The sequence below is a fragment of the Scyliorhinus canicula genome, chromosome 1 (assembly GCF_902713615.1).
Source record: "Scyliorhinus canicula chromosome 1, sScyCan1.1, whole genome shotgun sequence".
Classification (NCBI taxonomy): Eukaryota; Metazoa; Chordata; class Chondrichthyes; order Carcharhiniformes; family Scyliorhinidae; genus Scyliorhinus; species Scyliorhinus canicula.
The window spans coordinates 255,548,052-255,571,550 of NC_052146.1; the positions used below are offsets into that span (position 1 = coordinate 255,548,052).

General features: G+C 40.9%; 1 protein-coding gene across 6 annotated transcripts in view; it reads right to left on the reverse strand.

Annotated features, from left to right (window-relative positions):
• The window catches only part of esrrga (estrogen-related receptor gamma a), a 295,738-nt gene that overhangs the window by 82,387 nt on the left and 189,852 nt on the right, over positions 1 to 23,499 (reverse strand). For 5 of the 6 annotated variants that reach the window (XM_038811800.1, XM_038811809.1, XM_038811790.1 and 2 more), the window contains one exon: positions 1,400 to 1,812. In XM_038811800.1, the coding sequence (XP_038667728.1) occupies positions 1,400 to 1,812 (413 nt within the window). Of the gene's footprint in view, positions 1 to 1,399; positions 1,813 to 22,954; positions 23,180 to 23,499 lie in introns of those variants that run through there. The other variant, XM_038811783.1, reaches the window with a different exon arrangement.

Below are 23,499 nucleotides of genomic sequence, written 5' to 3' on the forward strand. Positions count from 1 at the left end.
TGCTGAGCAACAAACAAAATTAGTGACCAAATGCTGATTCCATTATAACCTAATTACCTGCAGATACTCTGAGAAATTAAATGGGGATGCACTACCACAAATGCAGTAATCTAATAGATTCAGGTATTATTGGAGAGCAGGAGCTTTGCAGCAATGGCTTTTGTGTTATATATTATGCCACCACTTGCACCGCAAGGTCTCAGTGAAGCTTCGAATTACTTGCAAGGATAGAAAATTTCTGTCCTCTTCAGTGTAACCGTACGTTTAGATAAGAAATCACAACTTCAGAAGTCACAATTGAACTGGTATTCTATAGATGATGCAAGCTATACACAAACTATTCAAAACTATGGTCTAGTTCTCATTGTACTTTAAACGAACGCCTTGCACAGAAGTCATACAAATGAAGGCATAAACTGAGCAGGTAATTACTAATAGTGACACTTACCTGTGCAAAAGATTGTTCAAAAAGTATTCTTTCAAAAATTGTTTTCAAGTTTCAATCTCCCATTACCTTCATTACTTACTATATGCATCACTAACTAGTCATTAATTACTGTACACACCATTAACTGCTGATTCTCATAGTGAATAATAGAAAATAAAGCTCACATTTTGCCACAAAAGGAGGATATTTAGTGTAATTTAAATATTTATTCACCGGAAATGAGTGTTAGACACGAGTTAGCGGAAACATGAGCATTTAAATAAAAGGGGAGAAAAGTGTGCTTTTTAAGAACTAGAAAACGTTGGTCGAATTTTAGCTGTAATTTAAATAACTGTACCTTTTTACAAACAGTGGTTAATGAACAATGCCAATGCAGAAGGTCCAGTCAATATCTATGGTCCAGTCAATATCTATCTTTAAAAACATCTTAGATTTTTTTTCCGAAATACAGGGAGGCAGTGACTGGATAAAGCATTTTTTAAAGAATTTAAGTTGTCTTTCTTCCTGCGTGAATCCAATTGAAAACATTCAGCTGGTTGCTGCTAAAATTAGTGGAAATGACTAAAAAGAAGAATAGAGGATAAAGATCTGTGGCATTCCTGAGGAAATATCCAGTTTGACATTGTTTGCTGTGCGCAATATCTGGCCTCTCTACATCAAAAAAACATTTTAAACTAGATTTGATTTTTTTGGGATTTTTTTTTATAAAGGTGCTTGCTCTTTCAATACCTTACTGAACAATCTGTCATTTTGTCAATTGATAGCTACATCTAATTTGTGGTCATCAGTTAACCAATTAGAAACTTAATAAAGCAGCGTTGTTTCAGGAGTACTGAAACTAAAGAATACACAGTGGGGCCCTTATCTACTGTGCTCACTGATAGAGTAATTTTTTATCTTAAAGGCAAAAACTTTGTAAGAATATCTGGTAGAATAGCAAAGAGGTATTACCTTGAATAGTGCGCTTGAAGAATGCTTTGCAGGCCTCACAGGAAGCAACACCATAATGATATCCTGACGCTATGTCACCGCAGACCAAACACAATCTTTTGGGCATGGAGTTCAACATGTACTCGCACTTGGTCTGCGAGTCTTCGGCTATAGTGCTCGAACAGTCGTCGTACCGTTTACGGGAGCTGCCGTTGCTGCCCAAGCTGGTCGTTGTGTAGAGTGGGGGAGAGTCCAGGCCATTCTGGTGTCCATTCATAGTGGAGCTGTAGCTCCCACTGGCGTCCGACGAGCCACCTGGACTGTGGTGATTGATACTATCTGTCAGCGAGGCAGGGCTGGACGGCTCTGTCTTAATGTATGATGAGCAGCTCGAATCAATGTGTCGATCCTTGGCTGACATTCTGCAGAGAAGCCTGTGAAAAGCATTGAATTAAAAACAACATTCTTTAGGGGCTTTCTGATAGGCAAGGGACCAGGCATCATTCATTCGTTAGTCAATACAAGTTGTTCTACATGAACATAATCAGCATAAGGGCATGACAGAGGTTTATCAAAGCTGAAGACAGGTGGTAAACAAAACTTAAAGGTGGGGGTGGGGAAAGAGGAGGTGAGGAAAAGGAAAGAAATCATCCTCAAAACCATTTCTCTCCCCCAGAATAATTTCCCTCACTCAAATTCTGCCTTGGGAACAGGTTCGAACAGTCACTGCCCAACAGGTATTACCTGAATATAATCTGCCCTTACCTTATTGCTAAAAAGACTGACAAGATTTTAAAAGTACAGATATGCTGGGCAAAATAGGCACGGCTCGGCTTGAAGCAATTACTGTGGTTACACTTTGAGATTTAAATGCTAGTTGTCTCGAAATGCTAATGGGAAACTTGTAACAAAAAAAGTACAATGACAAAAATCCCCAAAGATTGATTTAATAATTTTTCAATTGACACAAATTAACCCCCATTTGAAAAACACAACCAAATCTCTGTGCTCAGTGCAGAGTGACATCAAATTTTGCATTGACAGCACAAAATGGAATGAAGTCAATTCTTCACCCACAAAAGGATAAGATCATAACCTCCCAAATAGCTTTTTTCTGACAGAAAAGGTTTTCTTTGTTAAATATAGTTTTTAGAATTCCATTGCTCTTGCTGCTAATGTGAATTTTAGTGCCTCTAATTTTAAATTCAACTGCAGACCAGAATAAAAACCAGCACCTGACAACTGAATTTATAGATAGTTCTGCATGTTCCAATCCCACATTAATAGTGCCATGGAATTTCAAGGGGAGAGTGGGAGAGTGCACTAATAATTTCCAACTGAAGTCTGCGAACATAATGTATTGGAGAGCAGTAATTACAATGTAATAAGTGGAAGAGTAAGTACTCTAAATTAGAGGAATTCACAGAGCTGTTGTAAGTCAATGCACATTCAGCTCTCTCTAATGTTGACTTGGGAAAAATTTAATCCCCACTCTTTGCCCCGAGTGGTAGTCAAGGGATGGGAGAGATATCAATTAATTACTGCTCTCATTAACAGCAGTGGCTGCATGGAAAATTTGTTGCAAGCAAGGTCCTTGACTCATGCAGTCTGGTAAAGAATGTCCCTCTGAATTCACACCAGAGCAGGACAGGCAGAGCTTTGACAATTTAACACCTTTTTTTACATGAACAAAGAGAAATCTATAACAATTATTAGGTTGAAAAAGACAGGCGATAACCTACTGAAGACAAATTCAAAAACATTTTTACAATCCTAGAATTAAATGAATGATCCAATGCAATTAACTAATTGCAAGGTGTATGATGGGACACATTCTAATCAAAAATGATTAGTGGATTCCAAGCTTACATCCATTTTACTGTGAGTTAACTGCCTGCTGTTAAGTGATAGCAAGGTTGACGTATTGGTGATACCAATTATTTTCTTTGTTGTCTGAGTTTGCCCTGTGTGTATTCTTGCTACGAGAATGTATCTACGTCCAGGTAACATTCTGTCTCCAACTATGTTGGATACATTTCCAGAAGGTTTCAAAGCAATATTCTGGAATATAGCGGAATCTTACCAGAATTTGGCAAAGTGTCAGGTTCAGACTGATAATTGGCATGTAGCTCTCCTGTGCACAGACCAGTTTTCTCTCCAGATCTTTAGCCTCTTTTAAACAAAAAAATGAATAGGCAGGGTGTACGCCGTCACTCTGGTACGATTGGGCCTCGGGGCATCATCTTTGAAGGGCATCCTGATCAGAAGTGAAGCTGAACAGCCTCCAGGCCCCACCACTGAGGTATCGGAGGCTCCTCCTACCTCAGACAATCATTGGCGAACCCCAAACTCTGGACAATCATCGTGAGCTCCCAGGGGCTCGCCTTCACCCCGGACAATCATCCCCACACCACCACCACGGGGGCATTGTTGGTATTCCCACCCCTCATGCCTGCTCCCTTCCGTGCCTGTAAGCTCCCTCTCCCTACAGCCTGCTCACCCTACCCCACTACCCAATAATAGAAACCCCACCATGGGGCTCCCACAAAGACCTGCACTGGAACTGCCTCTCACCTGGTACTGGTTGGCACTGCCAGGACGCATTGCCCTTCTCCTCCCCCACGGGATAAAACTACCTTTACGCTCAAGAAGGGATTTCTTTGACTATTTCTCGTTTTACCACATTCATTGATAACGTAGCCAATGTGATGTCACATTGGCGAGGTTTCAACATTTAGTGAGGGGAATCATGTGGTAGGGAGACCCATTATTAATATTGAAAGTTGTTAAAATCCATTTAAACGAGGCTCCTGTCCTTTGTACGGGTGAACCTCATGATGTCGCCAGCAAGGGGCAGGGAAAATTGGAAATTTCTCCAGAGAGAATTATGTTTCCCGATTCTCTCCGGATTTTCCACCTGCATCGCCCTTCTCTCTGAGGGTGATCATGGGCTGAAAATCACCCCCACTGACAAGATTAAAGAAAATCTATGTCCCTTGTTGGTCACACGTATACTTCATTGATGAGTAGAAATTATACATTGGCTGGAATTCTCAATCTGTTCATGCCGGCGGGATTCTCCGATTTTGCTGCATTGGATGGAATTTTGACTGAACACCAAATTCTTCATTATCACTGGCAGTGCTGGCGGTGCGAACCAGGATCGGAGAATCCCTGTCATTATCTACTGCTACCAGATTTTCCATTAAGTTTTATGACAACTAGAAAGATTAGAATCCTTAGTGCAGCAGGAGGCCATTCGATCCATCTAGTCTGCTAAAGAGCACTCTACCCAAGTCCACTCCCCCGTCCATCCCACCCTATCCCATAACCTAACCTACACATCCCTGGACACGGAGGGACAATTTAGCATGGCCAATCCACCTAACCCCGTACATCTTTGGTCTGTGGAAGGAAACCGGTGCACCCAGTGGAAACCCACGCAGACACGGGGACAATATGCAAACTCCACACAGACTGGAATTGAACCCAGGTCACCGGCACTGTGAGGCAGCAGTGCTAACCACTGTGCTGCCCTGAATCTAAAGGTTTTAATAGGTTCAGTAAGGGGCTTGATCAACTTTGGAGCAATAAAAACAAAAAATTGTGACTATAAAAGTTTATTGATAAGCTTTATGTTTGGAGGTTAATCTACAAGCTCAACTAATACAGCATTTTCCCTTTTGACCTGTAGGTCATTAACTGAAGTGATGGCCAATTCTTGGACTTGAATATTCTTGCCTCAGTTGAGTGGGTTTTGTTACTTCTTTGTTGGGCCACGAAGAAGAGAAAATGGCATCACTCAGCTCATCGCACTTCAGTAATTTCCTATGGTCACGCAGAACCCTGTGACACCAACCATGATGCCTTCCAAGGCAGCAAGTCATCCATAATGAAGCAGACAAATGAAAGAAAAAGTTCTCCCTTTTCCCTTTTATCAAATCCTTATAACGCCAAGTAATTGTGGTCATCAAAATATGGCCATTCTGCCTGATAAACTGATGGTCTAAATAAACGAGATAACAGTCTGCTAAATTCTGTTAAAACCGTTAGAAAATGTTTACGTTTACAAATCAAAAAATGTCTGCGTGCAAACAATGCCTGACAAACAATGCGGCACATTCCACATATTTAAGAGTGTATTTCCAAACCGATCGATATAATTTCTATTGTGAAAATTAACATAGCTTCCTCTACTTGTGATTTTTCAACACATTAAAATGTAAGCATGACTTTGCAGTTAGAAATGTCCTGCGAGTAAACCACAAATCCGAGACAATAATGCACCTTTTAAAAATCATGTGGTTTCCTAACCGATCCTCCCAGGATACAGGATAGTAATCAGCTTTCACGCAATACTTTGAATTGAAAAACAATATACAATATTGGCGTAAAATATTTTCAAATAGTGATCTTTACAATAAATTTGGCAAAGCACTGCTTTTCTTCTGACAATCATCAGACTTTGGGCATGCAGCAACTTACATCTAGAAAGTTATTTTCATCTGAACTGAATATTATTTGAAGACATTCTTATGAATCAATTTCCTTTTCCACCTCATTCAAATGCAATTTTTTTTTTCTCTGCTCTGAAAAGATTCTGCAAACTGAGGGAGCAACCTTCTCTGAATTTAGATTAGCGGTCCTGAAAGTAATCACTGTAATTCTTTTGTACTCCCGTGAAAGAATCCAGCTACAATGTTAACATTTATGCTTTGAAGAACGCACTGTAATTCACTTTTCTGCTTGAACTAATTGTACTCTCTTCGCAAGGTGCCAAAATATGGATCAGTCAATAGGAAAATGGCACCAAACTGCATTCAGCTTGGACAGGGGGGGTGGGGAGGTAAAAGCACATCCAGATGATACAGTATGTCAGGAATCAACACTGTAATGTATGATTTGGGAAAACATGACCATTTCAGTGTGACAAGGTGTCATTATGGAATCTAAATGATACAATGGCTTGTCAACTGTCGGAGCAAACATATCATCATTGCATTAAGGCATAGTGTGAGGGGAGAACACTTTATTCTGGCGACAACAGCATTTTACAGCTGTATCTGAGATTTCTATAGGTCAGGATTAAAATCCAGAGCATCGATGAGTGTCAGATGGTCAGAATGGGGATCAAAATGGAGTGTGTTGTTCTAGATATATATTGCGTCCTTTTTAAATTGTGTGCATAATCTTTAAAACATGCATTGTGAATTCGGACAATGAGTGGCAGAAAATAGAATGTTCTACTAATGAACATGATTGCGAGGGTACAAAGAATCTGTTGGAATTCGGAGAGTTAAAAGTGGCAAAGTACAGATATTACAGCGAGAAGAGTTAAAAGGTAAACTAGGAGCTTCACGCTGCAACTACTCATCAGAATTTGACATTATGTCACGCAATCCTCTTAAAAGCGTACTGCAGTCCTTTACTCTCCTGGCAAGAAAGTGGCTATTGAAATACAACAATGAAGCAAACTACATTTTCTACAATGGAGCTGAACATATTGTCTGAAAGGGATAAATTAAAAAGGGTCAAGTGCAGACTGAATGAATCTTGCATGAAGGACAAGGCAAATATTTCCCAATCTGTGCCAGGTGAGATTCTGTAAATTGGGAATGAATGTAATTTTGTGGCAACAATCATCTTTCTTCAATCTACTTTAATCTCTAGTTAAATTTTTATTTCTTACCAAATATTGTTAAAAGTTAAAGGGTGGAATTTACCAGCCACCCCGCCGCGTGTTTTTCGGCGTCAGATGCGGCCTGCCCGCGGGATCCCACCATTGTCTCCAGGATTTTGCAGTGACCAGCACCCCTCGTCGCCAGGAAACCCGTGCGCTGGCGTGGGACCAAAATTTCCCACTGGCTTGAACAGCCAGTATATCCCGCCCAAAATCTTTACGTTCATGTATGCAGTCTGACATTAGTCCTCAACACCAGTCTGTATATACTTGTTGTCAAACCATGCAACATGCCAGAGAAGAACAACTCTTAAAATGTATCTCAATGTTGGATCCAAACTCCTATCATGATGTTAATTTCACTTCTAATTAAACAGTCCAGTGAGACAACAAATATTACCCATGTTAATGTGTAAAGAGCTTGTGATACAACAGCACTAACTTTAATTCAGCAAACTACCACACAAGAACAAATATAACCAATCTGATTCAATTAAATGTTTTACCGCTGTAAAATCCCATTGTTTATAGAACATTATGAATCCTGGCAGATGTATCTCCTTTCCCTGCCCGCTAACTATTCATCCTATTCAATTTTTATTGTACCTCAATTATGCAACATCCTACTGTTGATGGAAAGATATCAAGTGGTCGACCTGCAAAGTTCACAAGCCTTCATTTATTGTACCTGCCAGTTTGCAGAGGGTAGTCATGCTCAATTACATAAATTAGAAGCGTATCCATTTTTATAAATGTAACTTCATTTTGCTTCTTATTCAAACAAAAACAGTGGAGGGGCAGGTCAAGACTGCACTGTGTATTTAAAACAAAAAAAATCAGGATTTCTATTAGGGAATGTTATATTATTATGTTATAAGTTTTCTTTTCCTGTGCATTAATTTACCACTTTATTCCCGTTAATACAGCAATAATCTCTCAGTTCTAATTTTCCTTTTTGTAAATTTGCTGAAAATAGAATTTTACCTGTCGGGAGTAGTTTCAGAATCACAGCATTGAGTAAAGGGGGGCCAAATAAAATAAATCTAACCTACCTATGTTGTTTTTCAAATCGTTTCAAAGAAGGAACTGCGTGCAGGAAATAACTGTTTAAAGACTTGCCCTTTAGTTCTGCAAGCACGTGATTAAATGTGAATAAAAACAGCTTTCAACGATATCATTTACCAATGAAGTTGCTCCATATGCCTGTACCCTTATAGGCTTGTGACCACAGCTCATCAGGGCCAGCGATGCTTAAAAGCAGCCACCTACTATCCAGATTTACTACGATCACTTGCACCAGTGAAAACCGGAAGCAGCTTGGTTGCTTTGCATGTTTTCCAGTTTTGGAACACTTTCCTGGTCATGGTGCAACAGAAGTTGAACAAAGTAAAAGAGGGGGCCTGGTCAATCGTGAAAGAGCAAACTTGAACCTGAAGAGTGCCCGGATTATAATGAGGGAAGGAAGAATGAGGATGATAAGCAACTAAATGCAAAGAAAAGGAGAGCTGACTTTTATGAGAAGGCAGGCTGCAAGAGTAATCAATGCTCAACAGTAGCATTTTCAAAGAAGATCATGCCGTGACACCAGGCTTATTTAGGAACATAGCAATTAATCTTCATATCCATGTCAGCAAAAAAAAGACAGGAAAATGTGCCTTTGCATTGGTAATGATACTTTAACCTCTACTATTGTCTCCGGCTTAAAGATGCAAAAACATAGGTGTTGCCCCAGACTTGAAATCTATTTAAAGGGATACACTAATAAAAGTGAAATTGTCCCTTATATCCAGTTTACTCATCAAAGACAGATTGCTGGCAATCAATGCCGTTTGGGAAAATGGTCCCGAATAAAACCATTTCCCCATTCCCGTTCAATTCAAATATATCTTTCCTCTCAAACTTTTGAAAAAAATGTTTTCCCAATTGCACAGTAGATTTTATTAAATGTTCACACAACTTTCTGCAGTCTGCTGGAGAGTTTCGTTCACACTTCCACTTACCTCAGAAATAAAATGCACAGGTTGTGTTTCACTGTCATAATCCTGCAGCCTGCAACAACAGAAAAGCGGCAGGCTCTCCACCTGTTCGGTTTTTGTGCTAAGCATGGAGTGGCATTTCATCACAATCACTGTTTAACTGAATGTTTAGCCCTAGCATCTTGCACCATGCTGTCAGCTAGCAGCGGGGAGTCGTGGAGTTGTTGGCACATTTGATTTTACTGCCATTAAGAAACCGACTTTATACACTGATTGTCCCAGGTCCCGTTTCAGATACTCCATGGTAACCACCTTCGTTTTTTTTATGATGACACTGTGACAAGGTGATTTTATACACTTGGATTTAGTAATAAAGATGTCAGTCAGACTAAGAACCATCAGGGCTCCTAATGTATTCATGTTGGGGTGGGGGGGGGAAAGAGAGGAAATACTGGGATCTTCTCACACATGTACATTTAAAGGGGTCACAGAGACATGGAACTAAAAACTAAAGTGTAATTAAAGCCTATTTCATTAGGACTGGAAACGGATAGGATATAACAAGACTGTAAAAAAAAAGCCTATTTCCTGTGGCTCGAGTATGAAAGACATGTCTTTAACCAGATCAGATTCTATAAATTGGTTGTCAAGAAAGGATTGTTGAGATTTATACCCATCTATCAACCTACAGAGGTAGCTGTGGCAGAGCAGGCTGCTGCGACTCCCATCTGTAAAGCATCTTAAATCTGAAGAAGGCCATCTGCTAGAACAAATGCCTCAAAAGCAAATTTGAGTTATTGTTTATTTACTTTAAAAAACGCAGTGCTCAAATACTAACTCAGTGAGTCGTGTTGAGAAGATTTCTACGTAGAGCTGTTTAAATTCTACCACAAAAGATCTAAAATCACATTCCTATAAGTGGCAGAACCATTGCATTACTTACAACATGAATCAGTTCAACTGAGTAATTCATAATATAAATTCTGCAACAGTATTTCACTGCAAGCCATGATGAAAATACATAATGCACATATACATCAAATACAATATGCACAGCCTTTAGCACTAGTCCTGATTTTATATAATTTTGCATCAGTTTCAGTACAATGCTAATTGATCCCCTCAATTGGCATTGGTACTCTAACTTCCTATCTTATATATAAGTGACAAATCGCAGGAAGAAATACCTGCCTCCTTGCATCACAGGCAAGACTGGGACTACTTAATTTTTTGATCAACAAATAGTGTTAGTTTAATATACAAGGATCTTTGCTCACAGAATTTGTTTGGTAATTCCATAAAAGTGAATATCTTAATGCATCATTCATTACAGCACATATTCTCATGGGTGACAACTATTACAATATTAGAGTTATAAAGGTACTGGCTGAAAACAAACTGACAAAATATCTCAAAACTTGGATCATCCAAGATGGTGCCCATGAAGGGAGGATTGGGGTGGGGCGGGGCAGGTATGAAGGGTGGGAGGGTGCAGGGCGAGTAAGTACGCATCTTTAGGGAGGGTAAAAGGTGGGGGTCCTGGTTGGGGAGTGCCTGTAAGGAGGCATCGGCCTCCTGAAGAGTGGGCCCCTCAGGGACCCCATGGTGAGGTGTCCTCACTTGGGGGGGAGCGGGGGGGGGGGGGGGTGGGGGGATATGGCCATCTGTATGGGGAGGGTGACATTGCATATGGATTGGGGTGTGGGGGACCCTCGAGCGCACTTCAAAATCAGGGCACCATTTCAAAATGGCACCCTGATCTCTGAGGAGCCGGTCAGGCCAGCAAGTTCAGATCCCCAGTGATGAAAATGTGGCCTAAGCCGGTGAGCAACTCCCAAGGACCCAGAAAAGTGGCAATGGCCGCAATCTACCAGCCATGCTGTGCCTAAGAAGGAGCGCGCCGTGGCTCAATGTGGCCGGCAAATGAAGGGAGACTCCGCTCCTGGGATCTACCCGGCTCGCCACGCCTCGCGAGATCGTTTCAGATGTGAAGCCCGCCCATTATGGGCTGATAGTTTTTTGGCAAATCTGCATATTAGAGCGAGGCAGTGAGCCTCACTCTAATATGCAGTTCCCCGAGGTTACCAAGGCATTGGAATCTAACCCCTTCACTTTGGGGACCTCGGGCGAGCGCCGTTCAGTGCAGAAACAGGGCTATGTGCGGCCTAGTTGGGGAGTTCCCGTCTGAGGCCCTGATCTACCCAGATGGGCGTCAGATAGTTGTTCAGCGCTCCAAGCGCTGGGAAACACCTGGCTAATCTTGCGCTATGGGACTTTGTCCCTACTCGGGTAGATCACGCCTAGAAACATTTCCGTTGGATCATGCCCGTTAATTCTGATGATGCTCAAGCATGTTGGTACTAGATTACATCCTGTAATTCAGTCCAGTTCTAGTGCTAAAAATATGAGCTAGGTGCACTTGATTGAAATAAGCATGAGAAGTGATACATATTGGTGCACAGAAGCAATGTTCAAAATCTTGAGTTTTGGTACAAAATTAGAATTGGCTCTGTCTTTGCGGCTACATGCAATGGCTTCCTCTTTCCAATTATATCCCATCACGTTTGTCATTGCAAGCTATTGCCATACTTTACTTAACTTTAAAAAAAATTAATTTAGAGTACCCAATTCTTCTTTTCCGATTAAGGGACAATAAGGGACAATTTAGCGTGACCAATTCACCTACCCTGCACATCTTTGGGTTGTGGGGGTGAGACCAACGCAGACACGGAGAGAATGTGTAAACTCCACACAGACAGTGACCCGGGGACAAGATCGAACCCGTGGCCTTGGTGCCGTGAGGCAGCAGTGCTAACCACTACGCCACTGTGCTGCCCAGTTTACTTTGAAGAATCCTGCCATCTAATTCCGTTTCAGAAGGTTCACTTCTCATGCTTATTTCAATCAAGTGCACCTGTTGGAAGTGTAAATTCTGAATGGGACTCTTCGAACCTCCATCACTATGTTGCCAAATGTTGGTCAAGATGAAGCACACATGCACAATATTTATGCTAAATACAGGCAACAATTAAAACAATTGCTCTCATAACCTATCTTCCGAGTAGACAACAGTGAAAGAAACTACTTTTAAATCTATGTGTTTGTATAGTTCTGTGCGCCAGTAGGAGTGTAACTTTCGTACCAGTACAAAATGCAGGGGTTCCATTCCTGCAGAGGTCCACTTCCAATAATTATATATACTGGGTTTATATTTAGTTATTCATTCCACACAGAAATAACTGAATAAGTATTATAGATTGACCACTTAATGAAAGAGAGAGAAAAACAAGTTCAGCTTCAATTGCCATGAGCAGCCATTCAGTTTGAAATTCCAGCACCAGCCAATAGGCCAGGATTTTATGGGATGGCAGTCATCCCATCCACTGGCTGGGAAGTCGGGGGGGGGGGGGGGGGGGGGGGGGGGGGGGGTTACGGCGCCTCAGCCGATCATGGAATCCCAGAAAATTGATCCTCAGGCAATTAATTGCCTGGAGTCGGGGCTTCCGCACCATTGAGGGATGGGCTCCCACTCCCTAAAAGGTGCTTGCCAATTGGACAGTTGTCTGCTCTTCAGTCCCAGCAGCAGCAGCAGGTGCAGTGGCCACTGCTGGTACTGCAGTAGGCCTAGACCGTTGGCCCCAGAGTATAAGTAAGTTTGTGAAACTCGCAGGTCCTGGTAAGCGGATGGGGTTGGAGGTCAATCATGGGATTGTTCTGGGGAGAGGGGTACTGCGGCAAATCTTTCAATGAGGATATCCTTGTCACTGCAGGTGGCAGGGGGAAGGTGCCACGTTTCCATGAGCACAGACATTTCCCACATTGGGCACCACTTAGCGGACTCGAGTTGAAGGCTGATGAGCAGCGCTTTTAGCGGGTTTTTTCTCAGTGCCTGCTGCGCCAAGAAAGACCCCGCTACTCAATGGGACTTTGCCGGGTTTCTTTTAGCCTTGGTGAGGAATCCCCGTTGAGACCACTCTAAGTAATTTACTGCACTGATGAAACTCGCAGAAGACTACATTGAGCCTCCGGACCCGCCCCATTTCACCCAACCCAACTCTTTTGGGGTCCTCAAGCTCCCCCTTACCCACCTCTTGTGGGCAAGGTGATACCTGGTTCGACCCCTGACACGGGCAACCTTGCACCGGGGCACCTTGGCACTGCCAACTTGGCAGTGTGGAGGTGTCCAGGTGCCAGGAGGAGTGCCACAACATCACCCTGCCAGTGCCCAATCCCCTGGCGGCCTCTTCCCCCCAATGAGACCCCCTCCAGGTGCCAGCACAGCTTTGCGAACCAGTACAAAATAGAGCCTGGTTGAGGCCTCGCTGGGGAGGTCGGTGAATTCCGGGCCGGGGTGAATCCTGCGAATGCATATTTTAATGAGCCTAATGGCTCATTTACATATAAGCCCTGGATCACGCCCAGCGAGGGCGAGAGCCAGATCGCAACACCTTGTGAGATTTTGAGAAATCTTGCGCGACCTTTCGAGCATTGCGAATCTCAAGTCGGGTGCGACAAGGCGGCTGAATCTTGCCCGTTGTTTTTTGCCGAGGTTGAAGTAAAATAATTGCTCCTGAACAACCGGAAGATATGGCCTTCTCCTTCTCCTCCCTCTTCCAGCAGCATGTACTGCTCTGTGTAACTCTTGTTATTCATCCAAGTTGTGCTTTATTCCTAGGGAAATAACCACTAATGCACCAACGTCTGGGAGAAACTAATTTGTGCATATGTCTTTTAAGTTAGAAAAGGCTAACATCTGCACATTATCAACCACTTCATGTAGGCTTTTGCAACTTGTAACAACTCTAGGAAGCACCAAAACATATGTAATCATGACAGCAATAGAAGAAATCAACCAGAAACTAACCTGTGAGTACTTGGCAACCACTTTAAATAGCAATCCTTCCTGATGCAGAACACACGTTCAGATTTACGGGCATAAGAGCTATTAGTTTTGGTGTTGAGCTCCAAAATGACAGCATTGGCGTCAAATCATCATTGCACTCTACGCACTGTCATGATCTGCCTACTCTACATACTTCTGGCCGACGTTCACTGTGTGCACTCTAATGCCCTCACCGTTATGTGCCAGGCACGATTTGCCCCTCAAGTTATGCTTGTACATGTGCCGCAGACCCATTTTAAGGTTCTACGAGCACTCAGAATACCCAAATATCAGGCACTAACAAATATCAGGCACTAACCATACGATTTCTAACCCACTAACTTTTTGACAAAAATTCAATGCATTTGCTGCAATGGCACACTCTGTTCCCCACCATCCTCACTGATTGTATACCAGATGTACAACACAAAAGGTTAGAAGCAATTTTGCATGACCAATCCTCCTCTTTTGTGGCTAAATGAAGCTTTTACAAATTACAGTAGATTTAACTTAACCTACTTGACAAAATAGTCAGCCACTGCTATATTTTAGAGGCCTTGCTAAAAATGCTAATACATTATTCTATGCTTATCTGAATTAAAAGCAAAAAGTATTTTATTAAATTAAATTATGTGTGATAAGACATTTTGTGAATCTCCATCTCTTCATTAGTCATTGCCTCTTTGTTCCCCATCTGTGTAGCAGCAATACACTTATTACAGTTTCAGTAAATTTACAGTAACAAGACATTCCCTTGACAAATTAATCACTTTCCAAGCATTTTATCATATAAATAAAATATCACCTCTGGAGGGAAATCAGTTGATTTAACCCATCTATCAGTAAAAGCCGAACGTCTTCCTATTTTTTCCAAAACAGATGGACTTTTTTCTGACCGGGGACTATAATAATGAACTTCAGGATTGAAGGAGCTAGGTGTGGATAGCAGAACATGTAAGGAATCGCAGTACATAGGACCTGCAGTTAGTAATGCAGGGAGGGGGGGGAGGGGCTACCTGCTGTCACAAAATATGTAGAATGCTGTACCGACCATGGTGGGGCTTTTCATCTGAATTGATCTTAATAGCTTTGACACAAATAAACCTAAAGGAGAAGCCAATCAAGAACTGCTCCTTTTGCAGCTGGTCCTCACAGCAATAAGGCATCATAACCCTTCGTAGAGCATGAGCTGATGTTATTCCCATACCATGAAAACCAACTGAGATTCCGATCTAACATACAGAAAAAGGGAATCTGGGCCAAAGGTGAAAATATTCCCTTTCGTGTACTTCTGGCAACTGTTGGCTATAAAAAGTAAAAAATTAAAACTAGAAATAGTGGCAGTACAAAATAAAAATGGAAAATGCTGCAAGCTAACAGCAGCTTTGGCCGGTATCAAGAGAGAAAAGGGAACTTCAATTGGAGAAACATGAATGCATGTTTTCCACTTCAGATGCTGATAGTCCTCTAGTGTACTTGCAAGCATTTTCAATTTCTATTGACTGGCTGAAATGGGAACTGCACTCCTAAGATACATTACACTGCATGCCCAATCTTATACTGCGCAGTGACCATCTTAAACAGCTATGTTGCAGATTGGTCTCGAAGAATGTTTGAACCTATCACTTAAACTAATGTTATTTTTATTTGATCAGCTCACACAGAGAACTGCTTTACAAGCAATACTCTTCATTTGAATCCAAGCATGAATATTCAAAACTCTGTTCAAAACTTTAGTGATTACTGGTTAGGAAATCTGCACACAGCAGCATACACTGCATCATAATTTTTAGCTAACGCTTGGTTATTTCCTAAACTACTTGCGCTCGTTGTCTGAAGGTTTAAAGAGGTTCTGCCCCTCTAGCGGGACAGCAGCTGTGATAATACAATTGGCTGCATTACTCCCAAGGTTAAAATGGTGAATATTAACACTAGTCAAGCAGGGGACCCACTTCCCCTTGCAATTCGGTAACTCATTCGAGGAGCTAGGTGTGTATCGGATATTGCTTCATTGTGGTGCCTCCTGTAGTTGAATAGGCCTCCAGCATTCACTGTCCAAGGCTCACACTTGAACCATTTCAACAAGGTTCTGCATGCAGGATGTTGGCCCTTTGGAAATGTGGCCCACAAAATATCTGTCCTGTGGTGAGGATTGAGTGAAAGTATTGCAAGAATAAGTTGCCACATTAATTAAAAGGAGTTAATGTGGGTCGAATAAGCTGACGACACACAAATTTACCAGATTGATTTGCAATAGCACACGGTTCACAACGCAGTATTTTAAAAGATGCCAACTTTGTTATGCCAAACTATCAGTGGGAATGGTGAGGCATTTTCAACGGTGGCCTAAAATGGGCATGAAGTCAGGGGTGCAACCATGGAGCAACCCAAGGCCACAGCCTAGAGTCCAATCTAGTTTCAGGTTTGGGCATCATTTGAATTGTTTTATCAACAAGCTGCGGGCAGTACCATTTAAGTCACGAGTTAGTGACATCAAAATGATCTAGTAGCCTCTAGTGGCTAAACGTGGGTATTAGCACTGCAGCAAAATACATTTGCAGTTGGTCCATCAAACTTTACGCCAAGAAATTCGACTCATACCCTCCAGTGCTGCAAATAGCATTAGACTGCTGTATTTCATATCACATTCTGTTAGGTACGAACAACTTGGGCAATTTTTAATTATCCTGAGCACCTGCCTGAAAAATGGTTCAGGTTGAAGATGTAAATTCGGATCTTGCAAACAAAATTCAAGTTTCCTTTGAAAACTTTATTCCTGGAATTTTCCAGGAAAGTTTCAGCTTCTACTTTTGATGGTCGAGGAGAAGCATAATCCCGGTGCATGTTTTAAAGTGGAAGCTAAATTTCATGGTCATTCGGTAAATTCCAGGTCTGAAAAGAAGTAAATTTCGGATCAAATAGTTAAGAATTTGTGGATTTGGAATCGTTATGGCATCTATTCAATGTACATTAAAATCCATGTAGGCTTGGTCCAAGTTAGATTTCCTGAAAAAGTGACTTACTTTTAAACTAGTCTTCCAAAATAACATTGGGTTTGAGTTGTGACAGGAACTTTTACAACATTAAATCAAAGGAAAATAATTTTGATATTGCCCTGATAATAAGATAATAGCTCATCTTAATGTATAGGCTTTACATAGAAAGAGTCTCACTGAAATGATTTGATTTAAGACAAGCATTGGGAAAACTGGAGTGATTCATGTGGCAGTGAATTGGACACCTATAGATATGCAATAAAAAACGTAGCAAAAGTTTTACTTTGCTATAATGTTCAGATGTAGCACATGTTGCCGTGTGGCAGGGGTTTGTGTCATTATTGACATGAGGAATTTATTGTACTTAAACTCAACGGATTGTTTAAAAATAATTCTATTCTTTTTAAGAGGAACACAGCCGGGTTGAGACATACAAAATGAACCTTTGTACCACGCGCAAAAAATTTCAAGTGTTTTAAACACCCCATTCCAGTCCCATTTCTCTTTGAAATATGTGGAACGCAGACGTATAGACTAGATAGATGTGGTTGTCTTTAAACTCCTCGTTTGATTTATTCCACCTCTTTTGGTTCTATGTTTTCCAATTGTTTCTTTTCCATTTGAAATCCCATATCAGATTTGCAAAGAGTGCTCCAGCAAGTAAATTGGTGACAGGGAATAATAAAATGTGCAGACTTGACATTCTAAAGAGGTTCCAGCAAATTCGCTAACACTTAGTGCTCTGTTAAAGGGCTACTATACTGCAAATAAATCACATCCTTTTAACTTCCTCTTCGCTGCAAAAAAACAAAAACACCATCAAGAAATATTCATGTTGTTACCCAATACAGACAAAAAAAGATGCGCTGTAAGGATCCAGATAAAGATAATTTGGTTGTAATCTCCTCAATGATCTATATACTGTATCTAAATCTATATGCAAATAGAAGCTTTCAAGCATTTAACACAATCCCCAGCATCTAGGGTGAGAGCTTTCAGTTTACATTGGCTGCTTAAATAATTTACTCTGCTTGCTTGCCTATTGGCACTGAAGCTGCTCCGGTAAAACCCACAAAGCACACTCTGAATAACCAGATGGACTAACTATGCAGCAGGTGGGACAGATGGCACACAGCCCTGTCTGACGCTGGATGCTTCAGCACCAACTAGCTTCCTTCCAGGTATATTAGCGTCAATCTTCGTCTGAAAATTCTGCTTCTTTCTTTGCATCCTTCCATTTCATCTTGAAAATTGTGTGTTGGCCAAATACCTCGGATTGCTGTCCATATTTTGTCAAAGGAGGCTAAATAATGGCTGCAACGTTAATAATTCTATTTTCTTTGAAAATGAGATAATAGCTCATCTTAATGTATAGGTTTTACATAGAAAGAGTCCGGCTGAAATTATTTGATTTAAGACAAGCATTGGGAAAACTGGAGTGATTCATGTGGCAGTGAATTGGACACCTATAGATGTGCATAGCTAACAAGAATTGTCAGCTCTTTATCTTCTTAATAATCAAAATGGTGAGCATATTTGTCAATTATATCTCCATAAATTGTTAAACCTGAAAGGTGTAAAATCACCCATGTTTTATAATGACTTGCTTTTCTTTTCTTGAGTGACTTTCCACTATGTTCATTAAAAAAACTTTGTCCTCAAGTCTTAATCAGGTGTTTTCTACCTCTTTAATTAAATCTCTAAAGTTATGCTATTGGGTCTAAAATTAATTGTTATAAAATACAAAGTAAAGTTGACTAAAGTCATATTGCAAACTACAAATCATTTTTTGCATGCTATGATAAAGCTCTGCTCCCTGATGTGTGTACCTTTAAGGGAGCTGGAGCACCTTTAAGGGAGCTGGTACCTTTAAGGGAGCTGGAGCACCTACCTTCTCGCAACATTAAAAAGGCCCAATCTGAGGTTTATAGGTCAGAAAAATCTTTCAACTTTTAAAACCCAGATTCACGTAAGATTGGAGTTATAATGAACTTCGTCCAGAGCCCAATGGTTTGACATTTGGCTTTGGTGAAAGTTTGGAAGTTAGATTGATACCTGACATTCCACCTTTCCTGTTGACATGCCTTGGAAGCTGCTTCACATCAAGGCCAAAGTGCAAGAATATTTGCAATCCAAATTAAATAAGAGCTTGACTAGCATGTTTTAAAAATGCCACCAAAACTCTTTTAGATTCAAGTCAATATTCGTTTGATAAACTGATTTTTTATTTTAGTGGAAAGCTTGATTTGAATGGTTTTAATAAAAATTAAAACAAATGAATTGTTGGACATCTTTTTAAACTGGTGAGGCAGCCACCTTCCTCGGGCACCCTGCCTGCTCCTTGTTTAGAAAACAAACCAAGCCCAGCGGAAGAACGCTTCTCGCTTTGGCTTTGTCTGTTTGGGTTGTCCACATCCTCTGGCACAAGCTTGTTTTTGCATTGCACACACCAGCTGCCGACTAGATTTGGACCAAACTGTTTTGTTTTAGGGACTGGTCTATATCGTGCACACAAAACAACCTGACCAAACCCAACTCCCCGTACACAATCCAGAAGGGAATAAAGGGGGAAGAAAATAAATAATTAAGTAGCCTATGACCTGCTGCCTTCCACGAGGATGAAAGTTGCTGCCATTGGCACAGGGGTGCAATATTCCCGCAATCTGTCAGGGCTAACTATCACCTTCCTTTATCCATGCTTTGTGCAATGCGCTTTGGCTGCATGCTGCTCAATATCAACATTATTTTGTCAAGACAAATTTGAGGCGCATACATGGCACTAAATTGCAATTTATGATATCAATTATAAAGAATGAGGATCACTGCAGTGGATACCGCTCCTTCAAATGTGCTAACAAAATAGAACTGTTTAAAGGTCTAATGTAGCTACAATTGAAGATTGCATTGTCCCACATAAAATTAAAATCTGGCTTCCTACCCATGCTTGAGCTGAGGAATTACAAAGAACTTGACAAAAAGGTCCATATATTAATTACAATATCCACGGGGACCATCCTGGAGTTCAGCAGCAGCAGCAGCCAACTGAAGCATTATTGAATTACTCTAACTTATAAGCCTTTGCATGCAAACCCCATTTCTAAAAACATTATTTAAAAATAAAGCAGATTCAACAATTTGGAATAGCTTTTAAACTTTTCTGGAGATATAGAAATTAAAATGTTTAGAGCTTAAAATTATTCTTTTTTCATATGCCAACTGCAACAAATTGAAAAAGTAACCCTCTGGACTGTATGTCTGCCTAAAGCAGACTGAATGAAAATTAAATAGCTGCACTAAATCGACTTTGGGAAAAGGTAGTCATTTTACGCATGTCTCCTCGGTTGAATTATCCAACACTGTTGCAAGTGGAAAAATAAAATTCAAATATTGAGATGCCACAGCATGGCTTACTGGCTGTTTGAATTGAAATCCAAAGTATGATTCATCGAGTTTCACTGATGTAAAACTTGGTATTTTATTCACACTGGGTAACAAGCTGCCTCCAGAAATGATTGCCCATGCCTATTCAAAATATATCAACATTTCAAATCGAGTGGCTGAGCAGGACAATTATTACAACCTGCACTTTCTATGTTATCTGAGGCACCATCATGAGAAAAAAAAGTATTACAAACAGAATGTAGCCAAATTAGTAATTGTTGGAGCCTTTGCCCAACTAAATTTTAATGCATGTTTGACTTAAATTATTCAAATGAGTATAGGAAAATGCCAGTTAATATTTATTTTCAGAATTTCTACATTTTGAGTTTGAACATCTTGTGCAAAAGTATTTTTTAAATCTCTGTATACATGAAGGTAATTTACATGTTAGACAAAGAGTAATGAATGTACAAGCACGATAACCTAAAAAAGACAAGGTAGAAAGGTGAAACTTTAGCAGCAGTATAAAGGTATAAAGTCAGGGTCATCTGCTGGAGCATTCAAAGACTGGACAACACCAGCACTGGGCCTCAAGTGAAGCTGGACATATACTTGTTCTGAAATGTCTTATCTGTGTAACCTGCTGGGATTAGTTTAACACAGTAAAGCCAATTATAGCACTTGCCATTACGCCAGCTATCTCCAACCCCCCCCCCCCCCCCCCCCCCCCATACATGCACTTTTATGTCTGAGCACTGCCCTTAAGTGTGGAATGAACCTCTCCTCTTGATTTTCAGAAAGAACAATAATACAAATTAAGCCAAGTCTGCGCTGTGATTCAGCAGCATGTTGAAGCAGGCACGACCCATTCCATCTGTGGATCTGTGGCCACATGATTGATTGGACAGGTGTCATTCATACTAATGTTAAAACCTGACAGTGCTGATCTGTAAGGCTCTACTGACTAATACAGTCTGAAGCCAATTACAAAGCTCCATATGGGTACAGTAAAGCGGACGCCGCAACAAACAGTTGCGCCCTGCTCGTCCCACGAAATCTTGAGCGGTCATTGCAGGAAAGGCCATTTTGTCAAGAAAGAGCTAACACTGCCTCGCTGCGCCACCCTTTAATGTGCCTCATATCAATTTACATTTTGCTTACACTTGATGTGGCATTCGCTAATGGCTGAACAGGTATGTCAGCGCAAAAGTGGCAGGGAGAGAAGGAAACATTAGGATTCTGACAAGCAACTTTTTTTTGTCACTTATAAGTCCAGGGAGAGAAAAGCAAAGGAAAGTGCAATAACTGAGCAGCAAGCCAGTGAGATTGTTCATGTCAGAGCCACACTATCAAACACACGTGAAGTATGATTGGGGACACAGGGGGTAAATATTTCACTGCCAGACAGTACTGAAAGCTGCAATTCATTCCTCTCCCGGTTTAGGACAATGACAATTTAATACAAGGCGAGTGAATGTAAAAGAGATAATACAGCACAAACTGCTTCACTGTAATCGCCTATTTCCTCTGGAGAGCTTAACCACAGTGGCACAGGCACACATTGAGCAGATCAAAAATATATTGTTTTTTTTCTCAGGCTTTCCAATTAAAATATTATAGGTAGGCTTCTGTAGCTCTGGTAGGTTTAGTGAACACAAAGACAGGAAATGTACACTTGTTAAAAAAAAGCTTTGGTGAGGAATGAAATCAGGAGCCGCAAAGGTTTTATTTTTACTGCAGGTTAATTACTGTAGCACAGGAGGCTCTGACAACAAAGAGTGCAGCGAAATACATTCAAATAAACACACTAAATAGCCGTACTCCCTGTAAATGCAAGGTTGTCACAGTGAACATCCAGCATCTTTCAAATGGAACATCTGACCTCTTGCAATATTTAAAGCTCTGTGCAAATATGCAAAACCAGCTGAACAGCAGGGGGAAAAAAAGAACTGCATTCAAGGCATTTTGACATGTGAAGGTATTTTCATACAGGTTTGTGACGTTCTCCCCATATCCCGAGCCTGTTGCTGACTTGAACAGGGGCAATCGTTTAAAGAGATGAATGATACAATAAAAAGTGAAATAACTTGTTACAAGTTGTCAGCTAACTGAGATCAAGGCACAGATTGTACCCCCCTCCTCACCCCCTGTCCTTTCTTTTGCTGCAAGCTGCCACAGTAAAAAATCCCCCTTAAATTAAAAAAACAAAGACCATGTGTACAAATTTCATTCGGATGCAACTACGTTAAGCAGATTATAAAGAAAAACAATCGTACAAATTAGCTTTTAAAGCAAGAAATCAAGAAAGCTTTTTAAAAAAAAACTCATCCCCTTAAATTAAGCATTAAAAAATTCTCTATAAAATAGATGCAGGAGGAATATATAGCATTTGACAACATAGTCCTCGTCCATTCCTCTGGCTTTCTCACATCTTTGGCTAAATTACAAATAGCAGCAAAATATGCAGTAACAGTAGACTGCTTCTGGGAATCTGGAGATAATTCAGGGAACATCCGTTGCACTGAAGAGTAGGACGTAATCCTGGCACAAAACATGCAAGCAAGCAGCACAGACATACAGGGACATACAGATATATAGCAAACCCCCTATAGCCCTGCAAAGCAAAAAAAGCCCAGAATGGATTAAAAAAAAGGTACCTACTCTTCGTCGTAGTGGAGAGAAAAAGATTCAGGGAGACAAAGTTCTACCAAATCCATGTGCGCTCAGCACCATTATTCGAGCCCACACTCCTGGCAATAAATCAAAGTTCCCTGACAGAGTGGCGCAATTAACACAAATGTTCTCTGGTGACAGCCTATAGGCAAAGCCAGCTGGGACCAGGCTCGCACTCTCCTAATCAAGGTCTTAAAGTCCCGATTGTAGCTTATTAATATGAAGCAGGTCTTTACATATGCAATCCCCGACCTCACCAGTCATCGCATTGGTGGGTTCGCAGCCACTCAGAGCAAAGCACTGCAGACAGGACAATTCCTACACTGGCTTAGGGAAGCAATGCAGGTACAGTAGGCGGGAAGTCTCTAAACTGGGAGGAGGGAAGCAAAATTCCACAACCATATACAGTACAGCATTTAAAGCACAATTTTCTATCAGTCTTAAAACACTGTACAAAAAAATCTTAAAGGGACAATGTTCACTTGCCTCTTTGCTGAAGTTACTCTAAAAATGACTGAGCTAATAGAATTTAT